The following is a 15,993-nucleotide window of genomic DNA, read 5'->3' as shown; positions in this document are numbered from 1 at the left end:
ACTTCTTTAATACGACTTTAAAAAAAAACCCACATCTTTTTAATGACTCGACTAAATTTTAACTTTTAACAAAAAACTATTAAAAAAAGTAATTGCAAATGTATCCAATACCAGGATTCTAAAGCCTGTATAAATAAATAACCGTAAATACGATTTGCTGATACCTTATCATAATACACTTGTCATTACAAAACAATTTGCTTGTAAACGCGTTGTTTCGTCATTTATCAGGTGATAAATACATTAGGTCAGGCATGACTACAGGCTGGTGGAAATGGAACAAGACACTCATCGTTTATAACTGATACAGATTAAAAGCTTTTATCTGAAAAACAAAAGATTAGCGTGTATGTTCAGTTTCATGCTTCGTCTGTAGTTGATATGTAATTGATACATTCAGGAACTATCACGGAAATCTTCTTCGTTAATAAACGAATAAAAAGATAATTCATTTGGTATTTTATACCTTCGCTAGATCAAATTTGGCGTGGAGGTTAGGTAGTACTAATAAGCCATGCTTACGGATTTAGATAAAGTTTATAACAGTCATGTTGGTATAATGATAGAATGAAAAGGATCTGATGTTACTATTAGAATCCTAATCTTACCTTTCCCAAATATAATTTGCGGGATTTATTTCTACAATGTTGCAATTTATTATTTTCGACTGGGCTTAAAAAGTAGGGGTACGCAAGTTTTGAAGTATGAATGTAACGTAAATGGTGTTTACAGTTACTAGTTTCACTAGCTTTTCGCCCGCGGCTTCGCTCGCGTCAAGGTCGGTTATATCGCGTTTCCAAGAGAATTCTTCAAAAGTCCGGGATAAAAACTATCCTATGTTCTTTCTCAAGGTCAAGTCTATCTCTGTATCAAATTTCATTAAAAACAGTTTAGTGGTTTAGACGTGAAAGCGTAACAGACAGACAGACGGACAAAGTTACTTTCACATTTATAATATTAGTAAGGATGTTACAGGAAGGATCGACAGGAAGTTTAAAATGAAACAAAAATATAAAGTAACAAATTTATCACAATACGCTTATACCTATCTATTTTTATTGCTAAATATCACACATTATAAGAAAATCACAAGCCAGTTTTGTATAAAAAAACTTTAGTATACAGTTTGGCTTTCAGGCCACTCAAACTAAGACTGTAGTAGGTGTGAAAGAGAAGCACAACTGCTTTCTGTGTAATGCGGTCTTTTGCTTTCATTCTGCAAGTCTAAGGTATTAAGACTACAGCCTAGTTATAATGGCAGTAGAATACGATATGCATATGAATTGAACTATTTAATTCAGCAATTCATCTAGATTGAGAAAGTAAAACAGGAGTTATCAAAGTTGCAAAATCGTTCGATAATTGATTCAAGACTTTGCTTTTTGTATATCATTCTTACCTCAGTTTTGCATTCAAATGACTAACGATCGTATATAAGAACCACTCATAGGTGTCTTAAATGTATATTTGGCTCTAGATCCCCATTGACACTGACGAATTCAGTATGGCACTTCAGGGCAAATTTTGACTTAGGTTTTGTATTTGTAACGCACAACAAAAAAAAAACAATACAAAACACTTAAACTTTCTCAAGGAACGAAAACATCAAATTCAAATTTTCTCCATAAGTTTTCTGTAAGGTCTTTTGGCTCTAAAACAAAAATGATCACATGATTACCACTTATCTGTCGACGTCGTTATGAAAACTGGCTGCCATAGGCAATATACTGTACGCTGTTGAAGGCCCGTACATGTTCTTGAAGAGGCCACATCCAGTTTTTCTTGTAGGTAGGCAGAGGAAGACCCATATGGCTACAAACCCTAAGGTAGCACATATCACCACTATGGCGATCTCAAAGCCGCGGTTTCTGCTCTCGCAGGTAAAGTATTTCTCTTTTAGATCGAATATTTTCGCGTTGAATAGCGTCGTTGGCTTATCGCATCTGAAAATTAAAATTTGATTAGAATTTCGGTTACTTTTTTTGTCTTTTGGATTCAGCTAAATAGGCACCGGCAGGGAGGAAGTTTCGAAATGTTTTTGCTTCCAATAAATAGTTTCAGATGTCAAGACTCTTGGGACAAAGTAAATCTGATAGAGAGCTTATATCTAGCTAATCCAGCATGTTTATTCTGTTTAAATCAGTAATCAATCATAAGGAGCAAAATCAAAAAAGATATTAACGTAATATATCGAAAAATGTTTATGTCTTTGTTTTTACACTATATTCTTATCTTAAAATGCGATTTCTATACTGAAACAAAGGTATTTGATAGATAACAACTGCTAACAAGCGTTGCCGTGACTCAGACTCCGCTTTATACTGTAATCTATCGTCAACTAGCCGGTGCGGTGCGCTGCATTGTCGTGTAACATAACAAGGTCACTGGGACTATAACTCGAGTCAGCTGATAATAACAACACGATTTTATGCGAAACTCAATCTTTTGTTTTCTTGAGACTATTATTTATTGTTATTATAATAGAATTACGTCGTATAGATGTTCTAAGTCGCAAAATAGGCTTACCTCAAATGCTGTGTATATTGATCAGATAGCTGTAATGTTTTCACCCAAACGAAGTCACAATCGCATCGCCACGGGTTGCCCTGCAAGTCCAGCTCTGTCAATTCTCCAAGAGGCACAGCCAGGGCCTCGTCCAGTCGAGTTAATCTTGACCCTTTCAATGAAAGACTCTCCAATTTAAACTCAGCAGGATCGTCCAACACTTCCCGACCGAATGCTAACTTACTAAAATTAGCTAAATTGTTATTTCGTTCCAAAGTAAGTTTTCTCAACGAAGGTAAATGTTCAAATATGTAATCAGGAATTTCCTTTATAAGAAGATTGTCCAAATTCAACTCTTGTAGTGCTATTAAGTCAGTAAAGTCTTCAGCAGATATTTCTTTTATAGGATTATCTGATAAATCTAGGTGTTTTAGTGTAAATGGTATTTCGAAAACACTGGTAATATTGTTGTTTGAGATAATCAGGGAACTGATATCGTAGGCATCAACGAAGAAGTTGTCTGGGACGGTGTTGAGGTTAATCCCACTGATGCTGAGACTCTTGATCTTGTTTGTCAACCCTGAACCACTTCTGTCGAACAGGTTCGAGTCTTTCAAACTGGGCCCAATGTTGTTGTTATCCAAAACAATATCGTTTAAACTGCTCAAATGATGGAAATTCATTTTGGTAAACGTTGTGAATCTATTGTTAGCCAGGTTTAGATATTCCAACTTCCTCATATTACTGAACACTTCCTCATCTATTAATTCCAGTTGATTGTTACTCAGATCTAACCTCTTGAGTTCAGGTAACTGGAAACTGTTGACATCCACTTTTGTTATAGCGTTATCATTCAACAATAACTCTATCAAAGTTGTTGAGTCTAACAGGTGGGATGAGTGCACTGTTTCTATTTTATTCGAGGCTAAATCCAGTGAGTTCACTATATCGGGAAGTTCGTAGTCACCTTTGAGGATATCCTTCTCAACGTACGAGCACTGGACATTTTCACCTTGGTAGTCTTCGTTCTGAACATTTTTCACCCAACACACGCACGACTTCCGATCACAAATCGACGTGGTTTTCACTTGTGCTATAAACGCGAGGAGTAGTATGTGTACGAGCATTTTTCACGCGCACCGAGTAAGGTACTGTGCGATAAGTCTGAATATCGCGGCTAGATAATTCTTATCGGCACTTATTTGTTGGTCATTTCACTTTGCTATGTTATTAGGTATAATAGATACCTAGTTATTTATCAGGCGATACTTTAAAGAAAAATATCACAGCGGGTTTTGTAAAAGCAGCAGGAGAATTAATTGTTTTTTGTACATTGAATGTAATTATGTTTGGTCTTATACGATGTAGTTAAATGGTATAATTTCGTTATAATTTTATTTGTTTTTCCTCAGGTTATCGACCTACTTTGTCCTTATCGCTGGCGTGTAAACAAAACTTCCGAATATTATAAACGTTCTTTATACTCACGACTATTATTAAAAGGGTATAATAACTCTATAATTTACCGAATTACCGTGTCATTATATATTTGCATTAATCGACTTACACTGTAAAAATAGGAATAAGCAGGTAAAGGACTATTAAGACAATGTAAAGCAATTTTAAATTTATTTATTACAGAAGTTACAGTATGAGAGATTTAATATAGACCTAATGGTAATATATTTTTTACATACGCACACGGTCAGAAACTATGCTGAATTTACTTCAAACATGCTTATATATCTTTCAATACACACATAATATTATATAGATACTAGATAGTTAATACACATATAAGTAAAGAACAAATATCTATGCTTATCCCAAAAATGTGTTTAGAGTGAGATCGATCCCACGACCTCCGGTTTAGCAGGCAGAGTTACTATCCACTAAACTAACAGTAATATTCCCAAAACAATATTAACCAAAAGCAAAATTTTTGTTTACAAGTTTCAAAAACGATTTATCAAGAAAATATTATATTTGAAATAAGCTGATTAACTACGACTTACTTGCAACGGTCAAATCTTTTACCGAATAGTGATATATACCTACGGATAGTGCTAAACTAAAATACTTATTCCTTAACACTTACTATTGACCTTATAGTGCCAAAATAATTAAGAATTAAATTCAAAAGGTTTATCGTTATCACAATGAAAGGTGGCGAATATTCATCGAGATTCAAATAAAGTCCGTTAGAATCTCGAAGTGTTGCCATCCTTTCATTGATAGCTGTGCTAGAATCTTGCGCGCGTTGTTGTCGTTGTGCCCTTTACGCTGGGGTCCTCGTGTGCCTGAGAGATTTTAAATTAATTAGTTTTTTACCAAGATGATAATTGATTGAAATAATAAAACTATTCGTGTGTTTATTGATGTTCACAGTGTTCTTAGTAACTAGAGGGTTCTCAGCCACAACAACTTTGGTGTTGTTAAGTGAATATACCAACTGTTATATCAAAACTTTTTTAACAAAATGAAAGAGAATTGTGAATTATTATTGTCACATTTCGTGGTAAAATCTTAGCAAATCCAGTTATTTATGTTAAAATGAACCAATTTAAAAGTCTATTTTATATTTTCGTACAAAATTAAAGTGGGATTATTCCTGAAAAGCCGGGCTAATTTTATCCCAGACCAAACATATATTTTTCCATCATTACCTTAATGACAATAGCAGTCCTGGGCCCAGTGTTCCAGAGCTGAGCCTTCTCATCCACGAAGGCGGCCTCCACTGCCACCGTGTACAGGCCGGGCGTGTTCACACTGACCAACTGCTGGGCTGAGAAGAAGTCGCGGACCGGGGTCACGGTCTGCACGGCGGTCAGGACCGGCGGGATGTTGGTGAGCTCCACCGTCTGTGCAAGGATGGATGACAGTAGTTATACATATCTAATGTGGATATGGTCAGTAGTAGCGTCCGAGGATTTGTCGGCATAATCTTTGTGAATCATATTGTAATGAAATTACGTACCTTTTCATTAGTGCGTGGATGTGGAGTAGCCGTTACTGTGATCTGGACGCCTTTAACTTGACGTTGACGCTGGCGTTTACTGTTAATCAAATTTTTAAGTCAGTAAAAATCATCATAATGGAAGAATAATATTGTTATTTGTTTAACGATGAAATAATTGTATGATTATTGGATTTATCTATACTAATTTTTTTTTTTCAACGACTCCCGCAGTAAGTTTAATCCTTGTTTCATACAAATCACATGCAGAAAAACGTCCAGACTCAGAACAAGCATTCCTGGATCACACAAATACTTGTCCTACGCGGGGATCGAACCCGTGACACGTCGCGCACAGTGTCTGGTGGGTGATCTCAACCATTCAGCTATCCGTGTGGACAAATTTTATTTTATAGAGTTAAAGTTAATGGTTATGTAGGAGATCTCACATTTCGGGATGTTATTTGCCCGATAACAAAATTCTTTGATATTTATTATTATTATCAAGTAAGAATGGTTGTTAGTGTAAGTGTAGCGTGTGACCTGAGCGGGATGGGCGGCAGCACGACGCCCTCGAGCTTGAGCGCGAGGCGGTGCGAGAGCGGCAGCGTGGCGGCGTGGTCGGGCTGCGAGGCGCCCGCCAGCCGCCACGCCGGCGACAGCGACACGCGGCACAGCGCGCCGCCCGCGCGCCCCGCGCACACGCCGCGCGGCCACAGCGCGCCGCGCCCGCACGCGCGCACCGCCGCCAGCACCGCGTCCATGTGCTGCACACGTGGCAAGGTATTGGAGCCTTCGTCTCAAACATTTGTCAGCTAGCTCAGTTGAGCACATTAAAGACCAAGGGACCCAAACGATACCGCGGTTTCGGTACACAAAGGGCAAAGTAGGAAGATGGACAGATTTAAGTCTGATAATCCCTTTTCTTAATTAACGATAGAATACATTTGATAATTTCGCTCCGAAAGAAAGGTCCATTCGCACAGAACGCCTCGGATAGAAAAACAGACAATGGTTCCCAATAATCATCGTGAGACTGATTCATTATTAAAGGATGTTTACTGTTGAATGTTGAGTTTCGGACCTAACCGGAGTCCTTAATCATGAGCTGACACGGCGTAATCGCGAGTCAATTCGACTCGCGATGCCGCCGCGTCCGAAACTAGTCGAGTACTCCTAATAAAAACACGTGAGCAACCCGACATACAAAGAGCAAAGGGCGAGGAACATGAGCGGGATTTAATGAAAGCGGGAAGAGTCCTTCCACGATAAAACAAAAAAAGTAGAAAGCTAAACCAAAACTAAGTTTTAAGAAGTAATTCTTACCCGATGCGTAATCCCCGGATTAGTAGTGGGATTATCAAACAGTTTCGCAGATATCTCAGTGAGAGCTTTGCTGGCGGACAGCGCTATCATCTCCTCTAACGTAGTGGGCTTGAGGTCCACGGTCTCCAGATCAGCTGGCCGCTCCTGAGTGCTGGACGTGATGCGGTCCAGGAACTGAGCGAGCTGGGCGTATGTGTGCTGGGAACTGGGGTCCGTTCAGGAAATGTTTGATTCGTATTTATGGAAATAGAACAACACGAGAACTAATTTGGCCAATTTTTTTTCTTCACAAATTAAGCAGCAAATTGTACTTAAAATGTAACTTAACTTTAAATAATCTTAAAACAATTTTTTTTGCCTCGTTTTCATTCATTTCAACCAAAGACTCTAGTAATTTGATCGTACCAGGGAGTTTTCCAGTACTTTTGTTGTAGAATATAAAAAGGATACATTTGCAGATGTCTTAGCGTGGAGTCGTCAGCGTGGAAGGCGGTTCTTGCGATGGCGCCGTACTTGTTGGCGACGGCCGAGACCGCGCGCGCCGCCTTGCGGATGGCCGTGGCAAACGCACCCGCCTTTAGAGTGGGGTCGCGAGCAGACTACGGGGGATATCACTTTGAGTATATTGTGTTGGATGTTATATATCAGTCAGTTTAATCTTGTTGTTCTATTATATAATTTCTTTTAATTATTCCCCTATTTGGAATAATGGACTCTGAGGATACTTCTTTTATAAAAACGATTCCCGCTTTAGGGAATTTAATACTTATGACACTAGGGTGTTCATCAACATTTAAGTGATATGTATAAAACACCTAGACTAAGGAAAAGCGAGCTTGTCTACCCAAGAATCGACTTGATAAGTTGTTAATCGCAGTAGGTTTGGTGTATTTTATTGAAAACCATTGAAATCATCTTGGTCTGATTTCAATCGCAATCACAAGGAGGTTTTAATCTCAAACATTGTATTAACTAAGAACTTTCTAATGCAAATAAACTCTTTTTTCTTATTAAAAGTAGAATAAGTTCTTGGGTCCTCATCTTTATTTTTTTGGTCCGGGGTGAAAGTCAAATAAATTCAACCCACGCCGAGGGCACGGCGAGGGGATATGTCGGACTTCTAGTGACTAAAAACACCTCGGACTCCTTCTACTGCTTTAGCCAGAGTCACGGGATCGCTCGTGCATGCTCAGCGCGACTCTGGCCGGCCTATGTCCTGTTGGACTTCTTTCCGAAAGGTTGGGGGACGTGCAGGACGACACATCCGTTTCCTTGTTGGCCTGTTAGCCGGTGGGATGGCAGGGCCCTGACCTGTGCGTGCGTGTGCGCGATGGCGGGCGGCGGCTGCGTGCAGAGCGCGCGCGCGGCGTGGTGCGCGGCGGCCAGCGCGGCCAGCGCCCGCGCGCGCGCGCGCAGCCACGCGGCCGGCAGCGGCCAGCACGCGCCGCAGCCCGCGCACGCCGCCGCGCAGCCCGCGCCGCCCGCGCCGCCCGCGCCCCCCGCCCCGCCCCAGCCGCTGCACACCTCCCAGCCCGAGCTGGCCGCCTCCAGCCCCGTGATGCCTGAGTGAAGTCACATGTTAAGCGCGCTCTACACTCTTGCTGAGAATTCACGCCGCGATTCGCGCTGTTCCCCGCAACGAACAGGGAGCGGCGCGAATCCATCTAAACACGCGTTTCGCGGCTTTCGCGGCCTTTCGCGCCGCAAGTGTAAAGCGCGCTTTAAAACAACACTAGAAAGAATTATAATTTACTATGTAATTAAATTAAACAAAAATCTTGTCTTCAATATTTTTGTTCAACATATCGAAAACCAGTAAAAGTTCAATTGAATTATCATAAATCATTTAAATGACTTATTTTAATACACTTTACACTCAAAACACTACACTTGACATATTATCACAAGCTTGTAAAATTGCACACACTAATATCATCGTTCTGAGCCATTTACCCAAAAAAAAACTAATTAAGGATAAGTAAGTAAGTTTAATAAATAGTAAAGGATTATTACTATCAAACAAAATCCAACTGCAACGCTAAAACAATAAGATCATTAATACAACACCCTTCTGTATCAGTTCTCCACTTACCTTCTTCCTCTAGCCTCGCATCAGCAGCAGCAGCGCCATGCAGCGCAGTGAGCCACCTCTGGGCCGCCTCGCTGGGAGCCTCCTCGGACAAGCGCTTCAGGATAGTAGCGGCCAGGCTGTGGTGGCCGTATCTAAAGTGAGGCATATATTTTTGTAGCTTGTGTACATGAAGTTGAAGTAGCATCATCATTAATGTAGCCTTTTCCCAACTATGTTTTGGTCCAGCTCCAGTCTAACCCGATCTTAGAAAGGCTGAAAGTTTTACTAGCTAATAACTACCCGTAACGACTGTCAAAGATTTATAAATAACGACCGAGACACACAATGTAACATGTCTGCCGAAACACGGACGAGCGCTTTATGAAATTGATGGTCACCCATCCACTTACTGACCGTATCAAGTGTAGCTTAATCTGTGATCGATTATCATCTTTTAAACTTCTAGACACAATTTTTAGAGTTAGCAGCTTATTCATTATGTAAATCTATTGTGTACGAGCAAGCTCGACACCTAATTTTGCTGACATCGCGGTCCGTGCACGATTACGTTATAACATGTAATTTTATTTAGTTCAATAAACACAGCCAATGTGAACGGTCAATTTTATTGCTCAACCTAACAAATAAACAATTGCAAGTGTAGAAGCGACATTACCCCTACATATTTGAGTACTTCAGTAATAACTGACCTCAAGGCCGCCCTAGCGACCCGGTACCGCACCCAGCCGTCCGCGGGCCTGACGGTAGCCAGGATGGTGTCCTGCCAGGCGGGGCTGATGCTGTGCGTGAGGGCCTTGCCCGCGCGCTCCTGGAACAGGACCGTGCACAGCAGGACCAGGGCTGTGCCGTCGTCAGGGGGATTCTCTACGGCGTTGGACCTGGATGGAAAGTGGATTTTATTTATTACTTCATGATTCGCAACACAAGAATTTATTTTTTTAATGTTAGAAAATTAAACGTCCTTGTTGCAGGAGTTTTACAGGCACCAAAATCACAATAACAATAATGTATAGTATAATTTTAATTCCTGGTAAATAGATTTTGACTCAAAACTGTTTAGTAATTCAGGGCCTAAAAGTACTAACAATATCCATGAAAGAACCAAAATGAACCCTATTTCTATATTCACAAGGTGTATATTACCGTTGCATCTGCTCTCTCGCATGGTGCAGAGCGGGCATGGCGGGCGCCAGTAGCGCCGGATGCGCGGCCCCGCCGAGTGCAGCCAGGGCTTCTAGCAAGGCCCGGCGGGCCGCAATGTTACCCCCCGCCTGCAGTTGGCGGGCCACCACTAAGGCTGTACGACCTGCGTACACGCTGGCTTCTGCGCGACTTAGTTGCACCTGTATCGATGGGAAATTCAATTGTATTTTGGTAGGATTTTTTGGGAGAATAGAATTCAATATATGAGCAAATGAACTGATATTTGATGGGGCTTCCTACAGTTTTTCTTGAGTTATGGATAGTTTTGAGATTATACATAAGTTGTTGACGTAGACGCGTAGTATATTTGTTATAATTTCGGAGAAAAATAATAGGTGAAATTCACTATTACAGACAAGTAAATATTTTTTTGGGATTTTGAGGTACACGTACCAAACAGCGCAGCGCAACTCTCAAAGGTTTGATATTGTTCGGGTTATCTTCTCCTGTCGCGGTGACTAGTGTTTCCAGGGCCAACATCAATTCCGCTCCCTCCACGGGAATAGACTCTTCATAGCTACAAGAAAAAGTTATTATTGATAAATATTTGAATTTTTTTGTTGGAAACTTTTTTTTTGTGATGAATCAGATGCACTTGGCTTTTCATTGGTTAAAGTTCTGAAATAAATAAATAATAGATATTCCACAACTTTCACACAACGCTATCTGGTTTCAAATTAAGCAGAGCTTGTATTATGAATACTACAAGATAAACATACTTTTATATTCTAAGAACATGCATAATATAGATAACTTACACCCAGACACAGCAGAACAATTCGTGCTCATCACACAAACGTTTGTCCTGGGTGGGAATCGAACCCACGACCTCCGGCATAGCAGTCAGAATCACTAACCACTAGACCAACTGGTCTACCAGTGCCACCTACCAGTGCACGATGAGCCTGGTGAGCACGATGGCGGCGGTGGCGGCGCGCGCCAGGTCGGCGCTGAGCGCGGCCTCGCAGCAGTAGCGCCGCAGCGCCGCGCAGCCGCCCGCGCCGCCCGCCGCCGCGCACACCGCCGGACACGCCACCAGCTTCTGCAACACGCAGCTACCATCAACTTGCAATATTTATATGAGATCGACTCTCGAGCCCAGCTGTATTAGCTTAGGAATAAGGACTGCGGTTGGGCCCGCAATTAATCGGACGATCCCGATGGACGAGCGCGAATAAATTGTTCCACCAAATAATTTAAATAACAATTATTGTTATTGCAAACTTTACCCTGTATTTAATTACATAATCCTCGTCATATGCGTTTATGAGTAACAAAAGAAAACCAATACTATGATTTGTCCACTTTCAACATAAATATCATATCAAATAAGCATACACACTACTTCCTATAATTTGAGTAATTTCTAGATGATCTGACCTGCATGACTTGCAAGCAGAGCATAGTATGCTCAGTCTCCTGGCTGTCAGTGGCGGCCCGCACCAACTTCTCGATACAAGTAGAGGGCCATAACGCCGCATGTTCAGCCAGCTTACGCAGACCTAGGAGAGCGGCGCGGCGTACAGACGAGCGAGCGTCGTTCATAGCGATGCTCAGTAGGAGTTCCACCTAGAGAAAAATGAATTATAATAAAGTATTGTAATGGACTGAGGAATACTGGGGTACAAGATAGTAAAGTAGCAAGAAGAGCATGGGCCAAGGAAAAATACACAAATTTTAATATTTTGGACTTACTTGATCAGGAACATGCACTACAGTGTCGGCTGCGATGTGCGTCAGTGCGGTAATGGCAGCGCGCACAGAACTTGAGGATGGAAACCGTTCCAGTAGGGAGCGGAGTAACTTCAACACACCTTGAGCTCTTACAGCTATTAAAATAAACATAAAAAAGGGTAAATCAACTTAAATAAAAATAACTGACCATTTTCTTGCTATTCTTTTCTAAAACATATTGATATGTTTAAAATAGAATTTTTAACATTATAAAACTACCAAAGAGCCTCCGAAAATGACTGTGTCTTTCTTATGTTTGGGATTTGCTTTCATAAGATATTTAAAAAAAAGTATGTTCATGTTTTATGATTATGTTATTCTTACCTCCTCCATGCACAGTTCTGAGAGCCCTCACAAGTTTAGCTCTGCGCTCCGCAGCAGTACTTTCACAATCGACCATATCCCATAATTTGTTGCACATTGCTACCGCAAAAGCACTGCAAGTGAACATCAAAGATAATAACAGATCCCTTTATTTTGTGGCAACATTGCATATGGATTTGTCAGTAATTTGATTATGGCAAATTTTAAAAGAATAACAAGGTAAAATGATTGACTTACTTGGAGTGTTCAGCAAATCGTGTTGTAGCATATATAGCAGCATCAACTTCAACATTATCATGGCTGTCGAGACCTCTACGTATCGCGTGATGCACATTCTGACGCTCCGGTATAATGCCAGCCACCGCACCAAGAGTCCGCAAGGCCAGTGCCCGGGCCACAGGATCATTTGAATGTAGAACACTGAACACTCTTCTCAAGAACTCATCTACGTTCAGAATCTTGTCCAAATGCTTCTCGCTTTGTTGGCAGACTCGAAGCACCCATAGGCGAAGGAAATTATTGCCCATACGAAACACATCGGCCAATTTAAGGAATGATGAGTTTATGAGTATAGGAAAAGGATATTTTTCGAATAAACGAGGGAAACGGACTATAGCCTCGCATTGTTCACCCACTTTCCCTGACCGGAGGCCTAGAATAGTAAAAATGGTTTTAGCAATACGTAAAAATAGCTTGGTGTTCCCAAAGAGGTTAGTTTGTTTTACCTTTATCTAGTTCAGTTAATGCTGAGTTAGCGTCCTGTTCCGGCTCACCAGAACTGTCGTTAAAGTTACTTGATCGAACACCAATCATGGTTAAAACTGTTTTAATTTGTTTGTTTATAATTTAACAAAATGCAATAACACAACATCTGACGTATTGGTCGTTGACGTTTTTCTTTTTACGTTCGTATCGCGTTTCGTTCCGTCGTTCGTACGTTCGTATCGCAATTACTTTATATTTTGGAGATTTATGCAATAAAAATAGTAAGGAAGCATAATTATTTTTTCATTCAAGCACATTTTTTATTCAAAAAATTAAAGATGATTTTCCAAAACCACGTTGAAGAACGTTTGGCAGCGACATCTTTGTATCAAATCATAGAAACAAACTTTACCTAGTATTTGTTCTTTCGCGAGAGATGTCGTTACTTGGCACAAAGCTGTTCATAAAAGTCTATTTTTAAAATAGTTTTTTAGTTTATCTGATTTTTTATCAAACAAGTTGCATGATAAAGCAAATAGTACCTAAGTCGATTCAGTAGTTTTAGAAAAACATACTAAAGATTTGAAAATATTAACTTTCCAAATTTTCACTAAAAATATAAAAAAATGTATCTAAAAGTAAAAATCCCGATTTTATTAAATTTCTTTATGAAACCGTGATTTCTTCAATTACATACAATGGTTAACATAAAATCCGTATTGAAATCTGATAAGGTTAAAACATTAAAAGGTGCCTAAATAAGCCTTTATAGGTAATCCCGATTCACGAACACTATCCGACACCTCACCAAAACAATCCAATTAAAGTAAAACTAACAGGGATACGTAACTATCGACGAACAAAGCGGTGTTTACAGTAATTCTCGACTCGGCTCTCAAAGGGCGGTAATTACTCCGTGTAACGGGAGTGTATGTCGGCCATTACTGCGAAAATGGCGCGAAAGGTACTCACTAATCATGGCGGATCGTTGGACGAAATGACGGAGTTTTGTTACGACACTTCGTTAGACGTAATTTGTTATTAAACGGAGCTCGGGTTTGCTCGAATTATCCAAATAGGAGGCTAATAATGTCAGCTCGAGTTTCGCTATGAGGGTATATTGCCTTGGTAACTTTTGGTTGCCAACTAACGTAACTAAAATGTAGTACACTTGTCCACTTACGTGGTTTATACACGTAACAGAACATGCCGTTCCTTGCATATCAGAATGGGATGATTTCATCTAAATGAAGAGGCTTCTACTTTTGAAACTATTCAAGAAAATGTCCTGTGGTAGGTAAATCAGATTGGTTCAGAGCATTGGGTTATCAATGATATCTATTTATTATTTACACGTAGGTATGTATTTTCCTTGCTTGTCAGTTGAATTTGGTAGTAGCCCAGACCTTCGCTGTCTATTTAGAAGTCCTTGGTCCATTTAGATTTTCCCGCCGTCGCGTCGGCATGCGCCGGTGACACTGCGCAAGGACTACGTCAAACACGTGATTAAAATGTTTAATGTCTTAAGGCGCTGTTGTCACTAATTAAATATCTAACTACTTAATATATTTGAGAGAAAATGTAGTAAAAATTTTGCATGTTATGTCGCAACTTATTGGAGGTCTATGTCCAGCAGTACTTAACTAGATCTCGATAGACTAAATTAACTGATTGATACAGAAAATTATTATTTAATCATTCATTTTGACATTAATATGTTTGAAAAAACAATTCGGGTATTATAATTGGGTATTAAAGAAAATAAGAAAACAGCTTGATAGAGATGTTTTCATTTTAACTCAACATAAAGTGACCCATGGTTACTACTATAGGAATCTTCTTAAATATAATTTCACTTTAATTTCTAATCACTTATGATACAGAAGCGTTGACCCTTAAACGAGGATATTTCGGCTATTATCCGGTCACATAGTCCCGCGTACTGCCGCGTCTAAGAATTATCCTCAAACTACGATATATAAGAGGCTGGTTCTCGATTACTTATCATTGTGCAGTCATCGCATCTATTGTTCACTCGTCAACAATCTACAATACCTACATCAAAATGTTCCAATTTGTAAGTACATTTCTTTAATATCTAATTTTTAATCACGTGCGTTTATTTTTCAACATCATAGCCAAGCGACCAAGTTAGGAGATTTGTCTTTCCATTTTTCAATTTTTTACAATTAAATTGTAGTAAATTTTTTCATTGATTAGCAGGTTTTTAAATATTTCGAATAATATCGATTATCAGATGACTTGGCTTGAGAAAATTCGTTAAAGCTTTTTGTGAGAAAATAACCGGAAAAAGATGTTTTCACAAAAAAGAGCAATTCGCTTTCGCCAATAGCAACATTAATAATTTCATATCACTATAATATAACTCAAAAGTACCCTCCAAGAAGCGTACAACACATATTTTAAATGATTCTTCTTCTCTAGGTGTTGTTCGCCGCTCTCCTGGCTTTCGCCGCAGCCAAGCCATTGGTAGTGGAATACCCTGTCTCCTACAGCGCCCCGGTAGCCTACGCCTCGCCAGTCGCCTACTCCTACAGCACATACGGATATGACTTCGACTACCCCTACTCAGCCTACACTTACGCGGCACCTTACTCTTACTACGAGTACCTCCGAAGATGAATGGAATAATTGGGTAATGGTATCTGCTAATGTGTGATTGTAAATTATTTATTCTGCAATTCGAAAATATATGATTATTCGGCAATATTAAACGTTTTTTTTTCGTTTCTCATTGTTCCAAAATAATTGGCCGACATTTTTCTTTTCCAATTTCTTTGCAGGGTCTGGTTTACAGCAATAAGCTGGTTAGTGTTATTCATTTTTTCTACCTTTAGCGCATCCAGATTTTATTAGTCTAGTCATTTGCCATCAATACCAAAGCCAAGCTTAAAAGAGAACGATTGGATATTGTTCTATTAAATAAATTGTGATTGTAAATTATTTCATCTGCATTTCGAAAATACATTATTATTCTGCAATATTTTAAAACGCTTTCCTCTCAATATTTTTTAAACTCCTTTTTACTGACTTACGTGTTAATGAGTATGCCACTTTTTCTTTTTTTCCGCCATAATCAAATACATCTATTCTATTTATTTGATACCAATAACAAAAGGCACAGAGT

General features: G+C 39.7%; 2 protein-coding genes across 2 annotated transcripts; both read right to left on the bottom strand.

Annotated features, from left to right (window-relative positions):
* Positions 1-1,012: 1,012 nt before the first annotated feature.
* LOC113499915 (leucine-rich repeat neuronal protein 3-like) lies at positions 1,013-3,738 on the bottom strand. Its single transcript, XM_026880519.1, has 2 exons — positions 2,527-3,738; positions 1,013-1,943 (listed from the first exon to the last, which is right to left on the bottom strand). The coding sequence occupies exons 1-2, from the start codon at positions 3,630-3,632 to the stop codon at positions 1,682-1,684; spliced, it is 1,368 nt and encodes a 455-aa protein (XP_026736320.1). The 5' UTR covers positions 3,633-3,738; the 3' UTR covers positions 1,013-1,681.
* Positions 3,739-4,120: 382 nt separating this feature from the next.
* Positions 4,121-13,055, bottom strand: LOC113499914 (integrator complex subunit 7). Its single transcript, XM_026880518.1, has 17 exons — positions 12,866-13,055; positions 12,378-12,792; positions 12,141-12,253; positions 11,778-11,911; positions 11,463-11,651; positions 10,973-11,124; positions 10,476-10,599; positions 10,023-10,222; positions 9,569-9,757; positions 8,880-9,010; positions 8,099-8,349; positions 7,238-7,386; positions 6,788-6,992; positions 6,005-6,228; positions 5,483-5,561; positions 5,172-5,366; positions 4,121-4,805 (listed from the first exon to the last, which is right to left on the bottom strand). The coding sequence occupies exons 1-17, from the start codon at positions 12,951-12,953 to the stop codon at positions 4,749-4,751; spliced, it is 2,895 nt and encodes a 964-aa protein (XP_026736319.1). The 5' UTR covers positions 12,954-13,055; the 3' UTR covers positions 4,121-4,748.
* Positions 13,056-15,993: the final 2,938 nt, after the last annotated feature.

Source organism: Trichoplusia ni, chromosome 13 (assembly GCF_003590095.1).
Source record: "Trichoplusia ni isolate ovarian cell line Hi5 chromosome 13, tn1, whole genome shotgun sequence".
In the NCBI taxonomy this organism is placed as follows: domain Eukaryota; kingdom Metazoa; phylum Arthropoda; class Insecta; order Lepidoptera; family Noctuidae; genus Trichoplusia; species Trichoplusia ni.
This window is presented reverse-complemented; position numbering and strand designations above follow the sequence as displayed.